The sequence below is a fragment of the Mercenaria mercenaria genome, chromosome 12 (assembly GCF_021730395.1).
Source record: "Mercenaria mercenaria strain notata chromosome 12, MADL_Memer_1, whole genome shotgun sequence".
In the NCBI taxonomy this organism is placed as follows: Eukaryota; Metazoa; Mollusca; class Bivalvia; order Venerida; family Veneridae; genus Mercenaria; species Mercenaria mercenaria.
In genome coordinates this window covers 46,106,509-46,129,168 of record NC_069372.1, presented here as the reverse complement: position 1 = coordinate 46,129,168, position 22,660 = coordinate 46,106,509, and the positions used below count along the sequence as shown (strand labels likewise).

General features: G+C 34.1%; 1 protein-coding gene across 1 annotated transcript; it reads left to right on the top strand.

The window, feature by feature from the left end:
* Positions 1–1,537: 1,537 nt before the first annotated feature.
* On the top strand, positions 1,538–22,566 carry LOC128547368 (uncharacterized). The gene is made up of 2 exons (XM_053519952.1): positions 1,538–1,652; positions 20,545–22,566. The coding sequence occupies exon 2, from the start codon at positions 20,583–20,585 to the stop codon at positions 22,182–22,184; it is 1,602 nt and encodes a 533-aa protein (XP_053375927.1). The 5' UTR covers positions 1,538–1,652; positions 20,545–20,582; the 3' UTR covers positions 22,185–22,566.
* Positions 22,567–22,660: the final 94 nt, after the last annotated feature.

Sequence of the window (22,660 nt, the reverse complement as noted above, 5' to 3'; positions counted from 1 at the left end):
TTATTTCGTTGTAAGAGCGGGTTATCGAACACATGACCCCTTTGTAGTCAGGTAGCGTTACCACTGGACCACTGCATCCGCTTATTTCACACGATAAACTGATATATACAATTCAAACCCAGTAATGTCGGTACAAAAATGATGAAATGATAAAGATGTGATCAGTGAACATCACTCTGAATAATTTCATTAAAAATAAATTATATAGGGAAAGTTTATAGCAAGCATTGGTTTTAGGAACACTCAGACCAATTAGTGAGTAAGTAGACTAGCCACTAGTCAAGACCATTTTGTCTATTTCCATTTCACATTTAGAAAGCGTCGAAGATATGAAAACAAGATTTAGTGCTTGCATCAACTTAAAGCGTCAGTCACACATTGTTAAATGATGTACTTGAACACTTCGCTCAAATGTTTTTTTTTTCACAGACAAATGTGTATTTAACTGGGAATTTAGCGAAGAGCCTAATAAAGCACTTATTTTTCCTGTCTTCCGCGCTATAACAAATAATAAAATGTTATACTCTAGCTACATTTTTCCATGTGTACGATACCGAAAAAAAAATTAACAATCCTGGGTACTTGGTCTTAATGTTATTATTACATTGATTTCCTTGAATCATAGATCCCGTTAAATACTTGTATGGCAGAGGTAAGCTGAAGCCAGAGAAAAGGATGCAAGACATAACAAATAATCAAATTGTAATATCTTCGCAAAAAGTAATGATACAATGCAGTTAAAAAAAATATATATATATAGGAGAGTAGAATACATGTGCAGTGTATGGTAAATGCTTAAAGCGCAAAGACACTGGGAGGCGGCTTAAGGTACTTGTTTAACCTATCTGAGCCATTAAGGAAGGTGGTCAGGTAATGCAATGTCTCCATCCGCCGTCCCTAGGTGGACAGTCTGTAGGACAACCACGCCGGTTATAATATATATATCATGACAAAATTCAAATACACAAAAAATTCGAACTAAACTTTACATGAGCCAGTATTCGAACCACTTGTAATCCTCTTGTGCTGTAAGCGCATAACGTAAATATTACTTAAACCCTGTCAAATCGAACACAATAGGAAAACAAATACCTTTGTTGAGAAATTATTGAAATTGTATTAAAACACATCTATTGCTATATAAAGTTTCGTATGAATTGGTCTGCTTTAACCTTAAAGATTTAACCAAAAGATTTGCAAGTTAGATGACGCAATAGGAAAATAATGGGAAAAATCGGGGATTACCTAAAATGTTTGAATTGGTTTTGAGATATTTATACAATGTTTTTGTAATGTTCTTGTGGGTTCTTATATGATATTATCTTATATAGTCATTGGACTAGAAAGACACAAGTCACTTTGATAGTTACTAAATCTATTCTTATTCTAAAATTCGACAACATAACAATTATGTTGTTGTCAGAGAGGCAGTTACAGTAGGCGGGGCTTATCATATCAGTGGGCAGCTTTTAACCAATAGTCTTAATACTTTACAGTTTTGGTAATAGCTGCATCATAAATATACGTTAAGTATATGTAACAAGAGCATTGTATATAGTTAAGACCTGATAAGAAGGTAGTTGTGTACGAATAACTGAGGTTACTGATCTACATCTATTTGGGGGAAAAAAGGACATATTTTTCTTCTTCGTGTAAGTATTTCCTTATTACGTATTTTCTAAGTGAAACTATTATCGTCAATAATGAAAGCCCTGTTTTAGTGACTTTCATCTTTCATTTAATCATTTACGGCTTTTCTAGAGACAGCATGATTATATAACCAGTTAAACCTGAATTGTATTAGCCTTGCTGATGTTAATCACATAAATTTACAGATTTTCTAAATAACATTTTAAACCTAAGTACGCTATTGTCTCCAGAATTTTATTGCATATTTTACTTGGTGGCCATTAGTTTAGTATTTGTTTACATTACCACATAATAACAAAAGGCGTTATTAGTATTCATCTTGTAGAGAGAATGCCAAATATTCCATGCATGCCACTTTTTAAACGTCAGTTTTTAAAATAATAATCCTCGCTGATAGATGTTTTGCTAGTTTAAACAAAAATCTGGATTTATGCACTTTAGATCTAAAAGGTCCAATGCCTTTTACATAATTTTGTTTTATTGACTTTGAATATGGTAAGTCTACAGTCAACGTCATGTAGATACAAAGTTGCAGTACGAATGAGGCCGAACACGGTTTCCTATCAATAGCCTAAGCGCTTTGATCTATCCAAGTTTTAAGTATGGGACTATTCATTTATGTTTTTAAGTAGATGACCACCTTTTGTTAAAAACTACTTCAAGATACTACCATTGAGGAACATATGTTATGCATACAACTCGTTCCATATATTGATTATTGTAATAATATGGTGTTAAGTCCCATTTTTACCAATAACGGATTATGTTTCATTTACGGACGGATTGTAACATTTCATAGACAGTACGACTTCTTCTACTATTATTACTATATATTTTTATTATCATAATGGCCCATCCAGCTGGCTTACGGAAGTTCGATGGTTCTATCCAGGTGCAGAAAATGATGAAATAGTAACCAGAGGGGCATTTTGGGTCTTTCTCAACCTTATAAAGCTTGGAGATAGCCATATGACCTATAACTGAGTCGAAAATATTATTATAGTAGTATTAGTGTAAATGCTGTATTTTATTAGCTTAAGATAACTACTAACGTCTGAATAGGAAACTGGTTGCAGACGTTTTGCATTTCACATGTGTTCCAGAATTCATCCCATCACGCCTGTAATTTATTGTCCTTTCACTAAGAATTGGTAAATCACACTTGATTTGGCACCTGATCGCAAAAACTGTTGTCTTTACAAGCTGGCCAGTCAAACTCACGACCTTAGAAATAACCACTGACGTTAAAATTGTTTCTTCCAAATTGAGATGACTCTCTGGTTGATCGTACTCTGTGGATTACATATTAGGCCCACTAAACCCGAGGATGGAAAAGTGACGTCATTGAAACATGCAAAACATTTTATTTGTCACAATGGTTAACATACGTCGTTATTGAATGCATTGTCAATATGTTTAAAAAACCGTTGCGATTCTCTCATTGTCCCGGTTATGATTTATGTCTTTGTGCTGGGGGAATTTTAGTTAAAGTGCATATGCACTGCAATTTTGGCCCCCAGTCAATTGATGCTGACGATATAGATTCTAGTTAAACTATTCTCTCAGTAATAAAATAAAACAGTGAAGGTGTCATAAAATACCACTCGCCGAAATGAAAATTTGAAGTGTTTAAATCTAAACTTTATCTACATTTACTGACTTGAATTGTATTAGCATTTTATTCATTTGTTCACATATACTGACTTGCATTGTACCGGCATTTAAATTTTATCCGATTGTTCACATGTTTTTATGGCGTGCACGCGGATGAGCGTACACCATTATTACCAGAGGGCTGTTTACTTACCGCGTGGCTCCTTTGTTTTGATAGGGCTGTTATTCACAGTATCTACCTAAAAAGAGCACGAGCGAAAGCTGGTAACCAAATGCTAACCTAACTAATAGCTTAGTATCTTAATACTACACTCACTCGTTCATAGCAAGCGGCGATCGCACAATACATGTTCAATTTGTTTCTTCTCTCCTTAATAAGAATGACGAAACTTTTTTATCTGCTATTAAAGTACAAAAAGTAGAACAAAATGGTATGAATACAAAGGTACATTGACGAAACATATAGTGCTTGAACTTTATCACTCTTTTTTAAAATTTGTGGATCACATATGTGACACATTAATTCATTTTGTTATGTGAATCCACTTGCTTAGCTCAGATACTTCGCATCTAAAGGTCTCGACTCCGATCATCAGGAGCGCGGTTTATTTTACTTAACGTTTTGGACACATGACAGTGCCCTACACAATCGAGTCATATGGAGATGTTAGTTAATATTTTGTTAGGTTTAACGTCACATTGACACATTAGACAAAGTCATTGACAAAGTCACGTGGTGACTTGGTGACTTTCCGTCTTTTGATAATAGAGGAAACCCCAGTTACCCCTCTAGGCGGCCACTCAGATAGAATCGCCGATCATCCGTAAGCCAGCACGATAGTTTTATCACATGAAAGAATTCTTAACCCAAGACGAGGTTTGATTCAAACCAACAGAGGTTAGGGACAAGTGCTTTGAAGTTAACGACCATAACAACTCGATTAAGGAAGCCCATCGTCAGTTATTTGCGAGGCCCAGGTCAGAACTAACGCAAAATTTACCAAAAAGACATTGTCAAAAAAGTTTAATCAATCAATAAATTAATCAAGTTCTGTTTTTTCCTTTGCTTACAATGTATCTTACTAGCGTCATCGCTATTTAGAGTGTCGTGGTCAACTCACTAACTAGATAAACCGGCTGTTTAAGCCATTGAAATGGCTTTGTCTTCATACAGTTTTAATGCCTTTTTGTATCGGTTTTTACATTGGTTAGGAATTGAACAACAAAATATCAAATAGAAGCAATTAATACTAATAACGTTTCAACATGCACATCATAATTATGTTGTTATATATCAAAATGAGTGAAAGAAATGATAATATTCCAACCTGTTTTCTTCTTGCTTGCCACAACCTCCAACAGCCAACTTCGTCAGGTATCTATTACTTATATAATAGGTAACTGAAATATATTGAAATTTTAAACTCTTTAAGAGCAATAGACTTAGGCTATATTGTATTTACCACTGACAATAACCAACTACCTGCAGTTTGACCAAGGGCTCTTTCAGGCAGTATATACCATTGGACGGGAGCAAATCTGCACTCTACGATATTTGAGCGTTTTTTACCTCTATCTATACAGAGTCTCACTTTGAGGAAAACGTATCTTGGCATTTCTTTGAAATAACCATAAAACATTCTTTCTAATAATAGTATATTAATTCACTTAATTTAATATGGCTTTTTAACAATATAGCTTTTTTAAAGTGAACTCGATGAAAATGGCCCTGCTATTATTTTGTTAGTTTCTGTCTATGCTTCCATAGGAACTTTACATCTATTTTATTCAAATTGGCCCTTCGTTCAAAAGATCGTTATATATGTATCAGAAACCTTTATCGTCACAGTCAAATTTGGATACGACATACCTGATCTTGAAGATTTTATAGGTTCAAATCCGTTGTGTACGTACAGAAAATTTGTAATGGAACACACCGGTGATAGTTCTCGTAGAATGAATATTGGAAAATTAAACTCCTCCAAACATGCCTGTAAATTATAAGGCATCTCCATGGCCAAGCTATTAAGGTCGCTGTCTTCAAATCACTTGCCCATCACGTTAAATCCTGCATATGAGGAAGCCACCCAGCTGGCTTTCGGAAGGTCGGTTTGTCTACGCAGATGCCCGTCCGTGATGCAATAATGTACGGAGGGGCGACTCGGGTCTTCATCCACCATCAGTTATGTATATATGAAATATAATTGTGTCAGTGCGAAGTTAAACCTTATAAAACAAACAAATTTACTTCTTAATAAAAACATGTTGGCGTCAGCTATTCAAATAAGAATTATTTTAATAGAAAGCTTATATTTTAAAGATATTTCAATGATAAACATATTTGGCGTTCTACGTTTAGATAGGTACATGTATTTCAATGCTCTTAATGTACTCATGCGCCTGTGATCAAAGTATTTTAAATTACTACAGAAACCCTGTTTCCTTGTTATGCCTTTTGGACTTACATGTACATGTTCAAAGTGTTTGGTGTTTACTATGAGAAAAATGAACAAACCTATCAACTTTGTGGTAGATATTTATGCAAGAAAGTCATATCAAATGTTCTATTCATTTCTGATTAATAGAGGCATGTGCATGCTGATTTTTTGTAAATTGTAATATTACTTACACTACTTGTTGATTAAAAGATATGGGATATATGCTGTTGAGGAAATCCATATCAAGCTTCGCCCTCGCCTGATATGGATTTTCAAGACAGCGTATATCACGTATTCTGTTACCTACAAGCTGTGCAACGATTTTATCTTGCCGACTCCCCTTTTATTCCATCCTATATCGACACATTTTGTAAATTAACAAAGCTACTTACAGTGCAGACCGGAACTCTGCACTCATTTGTTTGGTCATCACGTTTTATTTATAGTTTATTAACACCAGCCATAAAATGCACAATGAACTGTATTTTGACCATGTCACTTAACACAAAAGCTCATTCACTCAAGTTATTAGACAGTATTCCATCCTTTTGAAAATCATCAGACTTCACGATGTCAGAAATGTCATAAAACTTCGGCCCTCATTCCGTTACTTTTACCTTGCACGTAGATTAAATAATCTTACAACAAACTGCCGAGTAACAAATATGTTAATTCCTTTACTTTAAGATGATTTAACTCAAAACAAGATGTCAAGGACCGTGCTTCTGTTCTTCTATTTAAGCTTCTTGCAGCTACCTTCACGAGCCTAATTTAATTAAGAGAATAAATACGGTATGAAAACGGGAAACGATGTCTATAGCTGGACCTAAATATGTGACTTGCTTTGATTAAACCCTCGATTTGCCTGCCATTTTGTTTAAATCTAAATTCATTATGGAAAATTGCTAGCAGGATATGAAGTATATCATGTCTGCGTGTGACGTCTGTTGACAAGTAGAAATACGAGAAACTTGTGGAAGCATAGCAAACACATCAAGAGACACAGATCGCCTAAAAGGAATGTCTTAGATAAAAACACGCACGCACGCACAAGTACACAAACTGACAGCGAGACCAAAACGAACGGATAAAGGAACACACTATGCACTGTCAATGAAGAGCCAGTGGCAACACAATCGAATGATACATCTATTTATATCTTTCTTCTTGATAAGTAATATACTGCTTCAAAAGAAACAATTTTACAGATGAAAGCTGGTCTTACTGACAGTGTTTTTCCTGTTTATCATATTTGCAGTTTGCAGTTCTCATTAAAATCAATTTTTATCAGTGAAATCAATATTATTGTAACCAATAGCTCAAACGTAAACAAACTGGTATACACATGTGTACATTCATATTGGGCATCCCTTGGTTAAAGTTTTTTATTAAAAAAAAATCATATAGATATGTCTCACAAGAACCAAAAATGCTCATGTGGCAAACTTAAGTAGAAACATTCGAAAAGATGCAAGTGTATTAATGCAGTGGGAAAGATGTATGTAAACCCTGAAACGCTTAGGAAGTTAAGTATAAGATGATCATTTAAAGTACATTTACAATATTTTACAAGTTCGTTTTTATGTCTCAAAATAACTACACAGCTTTTAACAGAGGACGACCCCGGATGAACGTGTACATGGATAAAGCCCTGTATTGTTCACAAAGCCAGCTTGATGGCTTACTCTTATTAAAAAATAGACACATCGTTCGGTGTTTTGAACATACAAAGATACGAGCGGATACAAGCTACATACATGTACCATTTGATCCGAATTTTATATTTGAAAATATGAACAATAACTACATAAAGGTTATGTAAACATACAATTAACAGTACTATGAATTACGTTTAAAATAAGACAAAATGCATGTCTAGCTAAAACAGTATAAATATTTAGTAATAGTACAAGAAGTCTAGCTAATGATTTACATTTAATACATGTATACTTATTGGATGTTTTATATTTAGAGCACCACTTCAGAGGAATCATTTTGCCAAAAACTCCAAGTTGCGATACTCTGTCACAAAGGATATTCTATTGTGCACATCATAAGAGGAAGCCATTCAGCTGGCTTACGGAAGGTTGGTGGTTCTACCTAGGTGGCCGCCCGTGATGAAATAATGCACGGAGGGGCAAGTGGAGTCTTCCTCCACCATCAAAGCTGGAAAGCTAGAAAGTTCCCATATTAACTAAATCTGTATCAGTGCATAGTTATACCCAACAAATCTATTGTGCATGCAAGTTTCTACGGCAACGACCGCTCGTTTTCTACAAACATACCAACAAAACACCATGTATGTCCATTGAACCTCGATGTACTCAATTTGAGCAGGTCAGAGAATTTTGTTTGCACAAAAACAGGACACCCGTCTCAATCTGCTGTTCAAGTTTCAAATGACATGTGCGTTATTGGTAAATCAAGAGAGCATCAAGAGAACAAAAAATGATCAGCCGCTATCCCGGGTAAGAAAATAAATACGCTAAATATAATACTCTTGGAGTGATAACAGAGACTTTTAATGGCTGTAATTTAATTTATTAATCTGTATCCAAATCTGGATACCGAAAAAACATTTAGCAAATTACGCAGTTTGAATTTGCATTTGCCAATATTAGATGTTGTTTACGTTTACTACAAAGTTTCGTTTCGTGTGAGAAAACTTGAAATATTTGCTATGTGTGGGTAGATACACTTATCAAAAACCTGCCAAAATGCGGATGCAGAAGTCATGCGTTAAGTTAAACATTGAAGGAGATTTCAAAAACGATAACAACAAAAAACTAGTTGCACATGATTCAAATACAACAAATGTATGCGATTTGTTGACATGTGTAGCAGTTGGGATTAGGTAAGAGTTTAGATGCAGTTACCCTAACAGACTCATGGTTAGGTCCCTTTGGCGAAACACAATTAGCCTGCGCAGGTCTTGGCAGTTGCACAATAGAATATATCATAGAATGATATATGTAGTGTTCGTGCCAGAGTGTTCGACCTACTGAAGAACACACTTTCCAGGGTAAAGTTACATAGGACTCTAAACGAAAAATGGTTATATTCCTCAAAATATCCGAGGCTGCTCCAGTTGCAATTTTTGCAACTGTCACGAACACTGCTAGTAAGCATGAGCGGTGTAATAAACTATGAATTTAAATGATTATCTTTGAAGTATGTAGTACAAATGTGACAAACAAAATATATTAACTCTGGAATAGCAACAGAACGCATCTCCTGCCAAAAAAGACTCAACATTTTCAAGGGGAGGCCGTAAAAAATCAATCCACCAGGAGATGGAGACCCCCTCCGTCACCTTACTCCACTCTCGCAGCATCTCTGCTTGGTTCGTAGCTATGCTGCTCGTATCTGGCGTACAGTTCAAAATCATCCAGGTACGCCCCTGTAAGCAAATCTATTATATGAAGTCAATGGCACCTCAATCGAATCTATCGAACTGCTAGCCCTCCCTTTTAGCACAACAGGTTTACACGTTTTAATCTGGATATCACGTGTTCGATCACAAGGCACAGTGTATGCTCTCCTTGACGATTTGACAGAAGACAATTGTCTGAAGTCATTCGTCCTCCATTTATGTGTCATATTGAGAAGCGGATGATTAAGTGAGCACTTAAAAAGTAGTTTTTCAAAAGGCAGATGCATAATGTTTCTAAATATTTCTGTATTTTCATATTAGGGTTTGCTTGCAATTTATGAGCACTGATAGGTATTTAAACACTAACCTACTTTAATCGGATCAGTATTTGGTTACCAACATTTACTCGTACACTTTTAGGATGATACGCTCAATACTTTTCAAAACAAAGAATCAATGAAGTTACTACTTAGTTTATTGTTTTCATTTAAGTTTTCTTTTTACTATACGTTGTTAAAGACATGCATGTCATCAATATAATCTAAGCTACCTGGTATAAATTGGGCATTTAATTTTATTTCAATATGAGAGTTGAATACAGTATATGTTCTTTAATGTTATTCAACCGTGCGACGTTTACATACCTTTTATTTCCTGCATCCTTGTTTACCAAAATATAATGATTTTGCAAATATCGGGTAGCAACTGTTGCCGTATGAATTTATCCGGGTTCAGTTTTTATCACAATTTTTCTCTGGATGAAACCTTGATGCCGAAACAATTGTATTAGCTTTTTAACGGTAGTTGAAAATTTCACCCTCTTTTTATATAGACGAGCTATTTCCCAAGCAGATTTCAATGTATCTTTTAAAGGAAAAAAGGAAATAATATCAATGTATTTTTGATATGTATTGTTGTAAAGACACGACAGCATTCTTTAAATGCAACACATTGCATTTCACATAATTCAACAAAATATCTAAAAAAAAAATAGATCTAATTGATCCTTTTTGGCAGCCGGGTGAAAATATTTACTGCAAAACTTAAAGCTATCAAAATACTAATTTTGGGCAGTGGAGTAGAGATCCTAATACAGAGCGAAAATGCAAAAGCTAAAGTTGAATTACTAGATTTTGAACACAATTTGAATCGAGAAGCAGTATAGAAGAAATTTCATTGCATGGACTTCTACTCTTGAACGAATCCATTTGAGTTGTAACCATTCTGATTATTTTCTTATATGTACCTTAATTTAAAAAGACTTTCTTTGAAGATAATTAAATAATCCGTGTAGACAAACAGAAGAGTAGATCGGTGATTAACGATTGAAGCTGAGACAACCACATGAAAGCGCTTAAAACAACAAGTACGCATGTACATGTATTCATTGATTACGAATCTAATTAAATAATTTTATACTCATTTAGAGTTGCCTTTATTAGTATGTTTGTCCGAACTTATGTCGTTCACATATTAAAAGTATTTCACATAGGATCGTCAAACATTTTAGACTGATATTGAGCATTTGAAGGTGTGCACCGATGATTTTGTAAGCAGTTTTACCCAGTAAGAACAGTGTTTTTGGTCCTTGACTTCATCCAAAATACTCATATGGGACACAAAAGATAGTGCCACATGTATCTAAAATGCTATTAGACATTGTGTCATGAAACTGTTATAGAAATGTTATTTTGGCGTGTAGTATTTTTGTTTAGGATTTCACCCAGCTTCTGTCGGTAATATCATCCAAATTTAATTTCTAAACAAACAAGATAAAATAAATAAAAGCTTAGTTTTACATTGTCTACAATCTTAGCATATGACTATACAGTGTAAGTAACTGAATAAGTGGGTCACCCCTGCCCTTTGTGCACACATTTAGTTTGCAATTATTTGATAATAGTTGTCATCCCAATCCCAGATATTTTGCCCCTCACCGGTGAGGAAGACATACAGCTGGCATAAGGAAGGTCGGTGATTCTACCCAAGTACCCACCCGTGGTGAAATAATGCCTGAATGGGCACCTGTGGTCTTCGTCCATAATCAGATGCTGAAATTGTGTCGGTGTGACGTTAAACACAACGAAAACAAAAACAATCCCAGATCTACATGTTTTTAATAAAGTCCTAGTAAATTATTGAATGATAGTTAAGTAATAATATAATGGAAACATACTGGAATTGTGCTGAGGTCAGTCGTATACTGAGGCAGATCAGTGATAATTTTATGAGGTCATTAATTTTACCTTGTATACTAACTTGTAACTGTTGAGTGGAATTTACTGGCGTAATTGAATGATTTGAAGTGCAAATCTAAACAAGAATTATACTTCATTTATCTCTTCCTTTCTACCAAATGTACATGTTTATATATGACAGCGGTAGATGACAGGCTACACTTTTGTTCATAACTGCACTTTTGTTCGAAATAAAAGTACCTTCTAAAACACCTATTTTTTCAAATTTTACATTAGATAAATTATGGAAGAGAGTTTCACAAAGGTCTAATAGTCTGAATACTTAAAACTCTTTCGTGGTCCTCGTTCAGGATATTGTGGCCAATACTTATGTGATAAACATCATGTTTACGAAAATAAATGACATAATATTTTCCTTATAAGTTAATGCAGTTGACGATGGTATTGCATGTCTTCACCGGTTAACTTGTCACTGTCAAGTATCTTTAAATTCCATCATAAAGAAAACCTTTTTGTCTTTACAACTGGCTTAAAAGCTTTAGACAGTAACCAGATAAGGCATACAGCGATATAACATGATATACCTTAAACAAAAGGCGGGGTGTACCAACTAAACGAAACTGGGATAAAGATCTTAACAGTTTTCTTGTTTCGTATATTTTGAAATCATTTATCAAACAGAAAATTACAAACAAAACAACAGTAGATAGTAAAGACAAAACAGAAAACTGCGTAAAGGCACGAGATTTGGCGTGCCGATAAAGTAAATAACGACAAACTAAAAAATCTAAACGCTCGAAATAAAGCGATGTTGAAACAGCAATTCAAGATGTAAGAAATCGTCAACTTGAAAAAAAAAATGATAGAATCAAAATGCAAACATTTATGTTGCTCTACTTTTTTCGGTAACTTTTTTACTCGCACTATTCACTCAAACAAAATATTCGTATAATTTAATGTATTTGAGGTCAAATAAGATTATGACGTACTCTCACTTGTGATCAGAATCGCGTCAGTATAATAATTTTCTGACCAAATACAACCTGACTTTCGCATTGAAAAGGAGCTGTTCCAGTATTACCTTTATACAGCCCTGAAATATGTGTTCGATACGATTTTAAAATCATTAATCAAAGTAAGCATACAGAGGCGAACGTCAGCTTCCACAATATCCAGTCAACATAACTAGCATTTCATTATTGTGTCCAATGAATTTAATAGATATCATGTACAAAAATACAACATTTTGTTGACGTTTAAGGCAAAAGAGATGAAACAAAGCTGATAAATGAAAAGCTTTCTCGTGAAATGCAATTAAACTGTCTTCTTTGCTGTCTGTTGGAGACACTGATAGAGAACATCAGAACGTTATTTGTCATCCCAGAAAGCCTTCTCATATGCTACTGACTACTTCTGGCACCCTCTTCCAACACATCCTATATGGTAACGATATTTGCCCCGAGTTATCAGATGTTAGGTCTGCCAAGGCAAGTAATATCTCCTTGACAAACAATTTCTCATCTTGTGCAATTTCGCATCTTGTCAGTGTGCATAAAAATGGACCGAGGTCCATATATTTAACACAGTTCATCACATATCTGCTTTGCATTCATACCAAGTCTAGTGTGACAATATATATATATATATAGCCAGGACGATCCTTTAGTGTGAGACTGGTTAGAAGACCGAATGTACTCTACACGTTTCTCAAACTATTTCTGTTAAATAAATGCCAACACATTTATCAAAATATATTTTAATACGATCCTGTTATATGTGCATATATTTGTGAGACAATTACTTTTCTTTTCTGATTTTCTGTTCAGTGAACATTTGTGTTTTAGATTAAAATTAATTTAGATCAAAACATTTTTAAAGGCATCACATGTGTTTGATCCGAGTTGTCTTTTTTTCTTCAACCACAAGACTGATAAAGCATCTTTTAAGAAAACACTTGAAACTAATAAAAAATCTCTGGACTTAAAGATTTTACTGATATTGATCAATTAGTGAGCGTATATATATATATACATATATATATATATGTTTGTGTGTGTTAAGTTCAACATCTTCATGTCTAAGTTAACAACAATTTTCTCAAATTAATATTACACCATAAGTATTTTATTTACTTACTTTTACTTTATTGTTTAAATTGTTTTAAATATAAAAAAGCTATAACACTAAAAAGTGTAAAGAAAATAATTCAGACGAGATTCATTGGAGTTTTCGGATACATATTAAATACACATCTATTAAGAAGGTACTGTTTTTCCTAATCAATGGATAATTAAAAATTAAAAATAATACTATATATAGTACTTGTTAAATATGATGTCAGATACCATGAAAATTGCTATTTTTAAAATTTTAAGCCACATTTATACATCATGTTGCAAGAAAACATGCGAAAGACTGCATTATTAACTGTTGCTGTGTTCGGCCGTGTTAAATCATTAACATGTCCCTATGATATTTTAAAATCTATGCTTACCAAGGACATTTTCTATGAGCTTTAATTTCACAATGTATAAATCATTTATTTCTACAAAAGTGATTTTGAATACATTTAAATGGAAAATAAAATAAAATTTACGCCTTTGGCAGAAGATGCATGACGTCTGAACGGTAAAACACAAACGGTGTTTGTATTCTTATTTTTCACATAAGGATTATATATTTCATAACATGATTCCTTTACTGTGTGATATTATTTAAATTTTAGTGTTTCATATATTCAAACTAAGTAGTATGGATTAATGTTAACTGATTTCGTTTATTTAAGAAATAATAAGTTCCCAAACGTGGTTTATCGTAGAATATATCACGAAGGCCTTAGTCCTGAATGATATATTGTTTCGCATAAGAACTCAAAACTCGGGTTATTCTACGATAAATCGCACTTGGGAACTTATTATTTCGATTCTAACACGACATAATAGTATCAAGTATTGTATATAGTACGCACCTGGATCGGATAACGTCATTGCACGCGAGTGGTTTATTGCAGAATAACCCGAGATAGAGTTTGCTCTACATGTATGTAGGTTATTTGCTGGTGGTATTAGAATAAGCAATATTCATTGCACACAGTTCCAGACAGGTCCTCAAAGTTCAAATTACCGGGACTGGAAATTCATCTTTCTGCTCCGTGAAGCAATAATATTTATATTAATTGTCAAAACAAAACAATCATTTACCGTTGATGTATAATTTAAATCGTTTAGATAATAATGAGCTTGGACATGAATCTTTTCTAATACATTTATATCTTGGCTCAACATTCCAAGGGCATGACGTTGAAAATGTGTTTTGAAATCTTATATAACAAACATTTGTAACTAGCCACAAAATGATGTTATAATGATGTTCGTTTAATTTTGATAAAAAGAGTTAAATACCTTTGTATTTGAATCACAATAATAGGAATAATTTATGAAAACAATATCATTTTGTCGCTCCGATTTTATTCCTCTTACAAATTGTTTAAGCCCGCCCACTTAGCTCAATGGAGTGAGCGCATATCTACGGATCGCGGGGTTGTGAGTTCGAACCTAGGTGCTTATGTTCTCCGTGACGATTTGATTAAAGACATTGTGTCTTATATCGTTCATTCCAGACCCCTGACTCAGGTGTTGAAGTCGGCAGTTAGTTATGCATTACGGAGAGCAGGTTTGTACTGGTACAGACCCCAGGAACACTGGTTAGGTCAACTGCCCCCCGTTACATATCTGAAATACTGTTGAAAAACGGCGATAAACCCAAAACAAACAAACAAACACAAGAAAGTGTTTGTGTTGTTTAATTTTTGTTTAAATATGCAGTGGTATATTAATACGTTTACACAAATGTATGTGTAATTTTCGTTCCGAAATATGTTTTCTTCAGAAACGACTACTTAGATAGATGTTTTAAAGTAAGACTGCAAAGCACTGGATTACTTAGAAAATAAATGACAGTAACTGTAAACATTTTCAGTCAAAGGTATTCTTAAAAACATGAATGGGGAGTTTTTATTATATATGTAAATATAAGCAGCTGCTCGTCGCAATGAAGATGTGCTATGCAAAAGCTAGAAAAAGATAGATCTATAAAAACACAAGGTATATCCCATTATAGGGGGAAACATGATAATAAATGAAGGAATGAAATTCAGTTCGGATATATTTTTTTTGAAACTTGAACGACGTAAATCGAAACAATTATCTACGTTTCCATTTTTCATCAGCATGCTTCATATTCGTAACACAAAGATTGACAATTTTTCTTTCTATTTCTGCAAAATGAACATCATGCCAAAAGTTTCATAATCAGTTGCTAATGAGTTGCGTAAGATTCAATTACTCATAATCGTTATGATCGTGTCTGTATCTAGACCGCGATCAACTATTCGTCACAATTTCATTTAAAACAAACGACATACGCTACAATACTTAAACTTAATGAAGATGATTGGCCTTGATTCTCCGTGAGTAAAGATAACGTGTGGCAATAGCAAAATTACTATATGCATTATGAGGGAATTATGATTGAACATGTTTGGGGTCTAGTAGACTGGCATCAGTCGTTAGAGTCATTAAATGTAGAGCACTTGGCCATAAAATCAATCCTCTCTGATACCACTTTCTGAAAAAAAATCAATATCTCTTACCTCTAACTCTAACATGTTGAGATGAGCCTAGATAGAAAATGGTTTTTTCTGAGAAATATCAATGTCAGTATGAAGAAAGGGTAAACTTTACTACAGATTTCTTGATCTCAACAGACTTTGTAAGTCTAGGGGTCTAGTTACATCTTTTGATTTATATAGTTGTTACTGAGCTACAGCTTGATACTAATTATTTAACCAAATTTTTCTGAGTCAAATGAGTCAGACTAAATATTAAATTTAACAAAGATGTATATAACCTGGTTATTTCAGCAGGTTTGATGGCTGGAAACTACGAATTTTCTAAGTCAAAAAGGACCGTTATGTACCGTGACACTAATTCAACGTAAGGTACTATGATGTTTATCCAACACTATATACTATGGAACTAGTTCAACGTTAGGCAAAACAGGAAGTATGTTTACAAAAAAGATACGCGGCCGCATTTGTCGTCAATGCACACTTTAACGTACGAAACGTGCATATGCACTCTGCACTTTTACATACGACCGGGTATTAATAAAGCTAAACAAAATATAGTTTTAAAGTAAATTTTACAAGTTTATATGTGAAACATATTTTACAGATCACATATTTTACATCATAATTAAAATCTAGACAACTTTGACAAAAAATAAGACTAAAAAGGAGGGACCAAAAAGTGGGGGATGTGGCGAAATGACCATTATTCTTCAAGGGAAACGGACTGACTAAAATTGGGACGAGTTGACTGTAAATCGTTTACGAGAGATCACTCCGTATCAGAGTGGCAGAGTCGAACTCTGCAGCAGTTTCACTACCGAGCTGATTCAAGTTTATGACGCTTTACAAGCTATTTCCACAGGAGCCTCGCATTGGGTTACACTGTCTAACAATACAGTTTAGAGCACCTGCACGCCCCTTCAGAAAATATATTCTATTCCGTTCGGAAACCTGTGGAATATGTCATCCACCAATCAAAGACAGATTTAATCATCTGGCCTTCACCCCAGATATAATCAGGAAGGAAAGATGAAATCAATACCGGCCTGCAACCAGAAACAACGCTTTTAGTATGGTACTTATTCACATTAGGTACTACAAGATTTAGCTTACCAAAAGGTTCCTTCTAATGCATATAAAATATTCCTTTCAAGGGATATTGTTCTAGCATAATGTTACAAATGTTTTAGTAATGCAATGAGAAAAATATGTTCTGTCTATTTTAGTGCAAACTTAATTAACTCGGTATTTAACAACTGATCTAAGTATTAACACCTGCACACTAAACACAAGAAAATTTCATACATGCATTTACGGGTTGAAAAAAATAATTCAGGAAGAGTAAAAAAGTACGCAAAAAAGGCACACACAAATCTGACATGTGAGAAGCTAAAAAATGACGTGGCCAGAGACAATTACATTACGCAATTATTTTTTGGCGGGAGTCTGTTTTTTTTTTTTTTTTTTTTTTTGGATTTAACGTCGCACCGAAACATGATAGGTCATATGGCGACTTTTCAACTTTAATGGTGGAGGAAGACCCCAGGTGCCCCTCCGTGCATTATTTTATCACGAGCGGGCACCTGGGTAGAACCACCGACCTTCCGTAAGCCAGATGAATGGCTTCCTCACATGGAGAATTCAACGCCCCGAGTGAGGCTCGAACCCACGTCTATGAGGGGCAAGTGATTTGAAGTCAGCAACCTTAACCACTCGGCCACGGAGGCCCCAGTCTGTTTTGGATGATGGATATTCATTTCAATAATCTCGATTCTTTACACAATATATTCAATTGAGGAGTTAAACTTTATTATTGTGTCTTGTTGTTCTGCTATTTTAGGTAGTTGTATGCACAAAGGACTGAAATAAAGATTAATTATACGTAAATACATACTGGGCTAGAGGCTATTTGTAATGAATATGCATGAGTCCAAGATGGCGGCGCCCTATGGAAAATCGGATTCCTTTAACGATTCCCTTGTATCCATTACATGCTCTGTCAAGTTTGACATGTTCACCGTAAGTGTTCCTTCCCTTGAGAAGGAACAATGAATTTAATTTGTATTGAACGAAAATAACGATACGAAATAATTCAAAGCAAGATTCTATGGAACTAATTCAACGTAAGGTATTATGGAACTAATTCAACGTAAGGTACTATGGAACTAATTTACGTAAGGTACTATGGAGCTAATTCAACATTCGAGGAACTAATTCAATGTAACGTACTATGGAACTAATTCAACTTTACGTGTCATGAAATCAATTTTACGTTAAACTTAATAACTACGGAACTAATCAAATTTAAGTAACTATCCGAACTAATTCAAAGTTACGAACATAACGTTAGATGAAGTCCATAGTATATAACGTTGAATTAGTAATGAAATGAACTTCAATTGTGTTTTTGTGATATTGTCTCAAAAATAGGCAAAAGAGCTTTAACTTATTTTCATAAATCCCTTCAATACGGCTTATACTTTTCAAAAAACATGAAAAGATCACAAAAAATAACTTATTAAGTCTTAATTGACCGATGAAGCAAATAATGCCCCACTTCAAAATATACTCGACGTCATAAGAAAAGCACCCACTCTAAATTTTTTTTTTTTTTGAGGGGGGGGGGGGGGCGGTCCTTTGTAATCAAGGGTGAAATTTAAATGGTATAAACTGTTTTTTTCATGGTCAACACTGGATTACATTAAAACCAGTCCTACCTTTTAACCTTAAATTGTCTCTGAAAAAGCATGAAAATCCCGACTATTCACAGTGACGCCTGTCAAGATAGAGTCTATTTTATTTACAATTCTGTATAAAGTACCTGTGGTTTTGCGTGCTAAAGTGTGGCGCGTGGCCGTTAAAGACACACCATGACCTACTGACCTACTTTTTCGCCTACAAAAACTTCATGAAAATCATTCTTATAATACCGGTGATATATAGCTTTTCATGTGGACAATTTAGGCCCTACCTGAATAAATGTGTTTTCACAAGTTTATCTTCAACTTACAACTTTATACATTGTCTGCTGTCTATTACAATTATTAGAGTCTTATAGGTAGGTGTCAGTAGGTGAACCAAGTTTCTTTGGGGTAAATAGGTCAAAGCTAAAGATAATAGAAATACTAATACTGAAAATAACACACCTAGGTCATCATGGGGCATACTAGTTTGTGTTTTACAAAGAGTTCTTGTTATAGAAATACAGTCAAACCTGTGTTGAAGACCACATCTGAACAGAGATCATATGGCTCTAAAGACCATATGTTTTGATTCACATTTTAACATTTACAGTGTATTTTAACCTGTGAATTAAGACCACCTCCCAATAAAGACCAAATTTTGGTTTTCCCAAGGATGGTCTTTATAGTAGGGATGGGAACGAATATTCGAATATTCGAAAATCGGTCGAATATTCGAATATGAAAATCAAATTCGAATATTCGTAATGTTTCTTTTTTCTTTTTTTTTTTTTTTTTTTTCAAAATAAGTATTTGATTTTGGGCAATATGAGTATGTTAATTCTACAGAATAAAACCATGTCAAGTTTGTTTATTGCGTATCAAAAGATGTCCAATTAACAAGAAAATAGCAATGCATAATTGTCAGGGGCCATCGTTACGGATTAACAGTTTGCAACAGGCGTCAATGTGTCAGATGCATGTCAAAATATGTCCAATTAACAAGAAAATTGCAATGCATAATTACCTGGGGTCATCGCTACGGATTAACAGTTTGTATTAGGCGTAAATGTGATATCTTTTTATCTTTTGTTCATTTTTATTGGCGCCTGTTTTATGTAACAAATTCTAGATTTTTTTTTTCGAAAACAATACCAAACTTGTAGATACTGTCGATCTTTTCACAATATTTTGTACGACGATTCAGACCATCCGCAGAGTCGGTTTTCATCCGCAATCGGCCGTATTCGAATTAAATTTTGAAGTACTTTATAATAAAATCAAGAAATAAATATGATTGATGCATAAGTTCATAATGAAGGAGGTTTAAGTCTGCCTTACTTGCTTTTTACACGACGATTTTTACACGCCGATTGAAAATTTTCAAAATGGCGGCGGTAATACAACAGCGCGTCACGTGTTTAAATGAGACGACCTGCTATTTTTAGATAAAATTTCGACGGTCTAACTTATAATCGTTTTGATTTTTTGTATCATTTTGAAGCTAAAAAACTGAATTAGTTAAATATGTTCATAAATATACTGAAAGAATCGTGAAATAAAACGCTAGGATCGGCGGGTTTTGCTAGGTAGGATCGGGTTACCCGAAACAAACATTTTTTGGCCTTATTACGTACGATGATCCACGCATTAAACAAATGAATACGTTGTGTATATGCCAATCACTTAATAAGAATTCAAAGCTTCCATTAAAACAAACCGATTATTCGAATATATTCGAAAATGGCAAACCGAATATTCGAATATTGATTTCAGTATTCGTTCCCATCCCTACTTTATAGACAGGTTTGACTGCATTTATTATTATGAGTGTTACTTGTATTATTGATTTTGATAATTATTACTATTATCGTTATATTTTAACTATTATTATTATTATTAATATTGACAGCATTATAATTCCATCTATTTTTATTGCTGATATTATCATTATTTGCAGGAACGAATGCTGCAGGAACAGACTCTTCAAATAAATATATGGAGGAAACTGAAAGTGCAAAAGTCTATCAAGATGATCTGCATTCAAGAACTGCGAGTCTCAGTGATGAAGATTCACCAACTACCGCTGTTGAAAATGCATCATTGCTGTACTATCTTTTTCTTCATTATCACTGCAAATGTAACATGGATGTTATCAAAATGTGTAGACATGCTTCTTCTTTTTATGATGACATCGTTAAATTGATGCCATTCGAAACTATAAATCACATAGTAGGTAGTGCTGCTGAAGGGTTGTTAATATCTGGAATCAGTGATTTTGATTGTATGGTAAGCGATAAATCAGAAATCTGTTGTGACGAGGATTGTATAGAGGATATCAATCACACTGACTATAGCAAGGTATTAATTGCACATAGACGACATGCATCTCCTGGGTATACTCTGGTGCTAGACTTAAATGACTATTTTGTAAATGACGTTAGTATAAGTAAAACGTATGGAGAATTAAGAACTGAAATAAACGAACTTGTTGCAGCCAGAAAGGTCCAGACTATTGCTTTGAGCGGTAAAGATTACATAGAACAATATGTCTTCTTTAAAGGAATCCCCACTCATGGCCCAGCCAATTGTTTGAAACTTTCTGAAATGAATGTTCCATTAATGACACAGATGTTTTCTGACCTAATGACAGGAGAAGATTGTGTTACTGCAATTTCATTTATATGCAACGACATTCTCCGTAATTGGTTAAATCGGAAGCGAATCCAGGGGTGGCCATCAGAAGTACTAAAACGACAAATAAGCGAAACGCAAAGTCATGTTGTTCCTGTAGGAAGGAAAGGCAGTAAGTTTGAAAAATTTGAATGGCGAATTTGTTACACGGAAGCTGAAATCAAACTTGTACATTCTCTGAATAAAGTACAATTGATGTTGTATTTCAAACTGAAATGTTTTTCAAAAGCAGTTTTGAAAGATGTGTGTTCCGATATAACATCATACATTATCAAAAATGTAATATTTTGGTTAGCAGAATCAGTTCCAAATAAGTACTTTCAGTGCAAATACTTCATACCTCTTTTCAGAGCTACACTGGTTTGTTTAAGAAAGTGTGTTAAAAATAGATATCTGCCAAACTACATGATTCCAGAAAGAAATTTGTTTGATGGAAAACTTGAAAGTAAGGAACAAGCAGCACTGGTTGAAGTAATGTCTTACTGGATTGAAAAGTGTCCTATCCTAGAAGGAGAAAAGGACCTTCTTCCATTATATAAAGATGTTGTATCACGAAAGACCGACAAATATTTAGTCCTGCAAGTTAAACTAAATGATGACATGAAAAAGGTATCTAAATTGTATAACTATTGTTTATCTGAAATGAGAGAACTGGTACAAAGTGATGACCTTGACACCATTCTTGCAGATACACGGAGATTACTCGGCTACACGGACACAGAAACGTGTGATTTATTCAAATTGGATATTGATGAGAATGACATGTCTTGGTACGGATGTTTGAAGGCGATCTCCAATACGAAGATTTTCAAGGTTCTCACTAGTATTTCTCACATTTTATTGCACGGCAAGCCTTTAAAATCCAAAATCGATGAAAAATCGATGAAAGAACCTGAATTGGACTAACGTGTTTTCTAGAAGAATTAGAGTACATGTAGAAGGCGACATTAAATTGACTGTATACAAGTAGATTTAAATCGGAATACATGTAGATTCTTGACTCAGGTCATACAAGACATACAGTTTTAGTTGCAGCAGCTAAATGTTATATTGTAATACCATAAGTATAAATTCATGATCAGTGATACCATATTTTCAGTGACATATTGAACTTAGAAAAACAATGTATTCGTATAATTTCAGTTTTTCTAAGCAAACTGCTAGCTAAACAGATTAACCATTATGTTTGAAATTGTGTGTCATTATAACACAAAGTTCATAGAAGCAAAGAAAGAAAAGTGAATGTCAGTATGATTTGTTAAATATTTTTTACAACTTGACAGCCTTGATATTTTCAGAGAATGTGCACCTTTAATTACATTTCATCTGTTTTGTTTGTAATATACACACTATGAAAACAGGGATACATCCTGTATGACTAA

What these genes read in the sequence shown, in the direction of transcription:
- LOC128547368 (XM_053519952.1), top strand. Translation starts at nt 20,583, where the DNA reads ATGGAGGAAACTGAAAGTGCAAAAGTCTATCAAGATGATCTGCATTCA.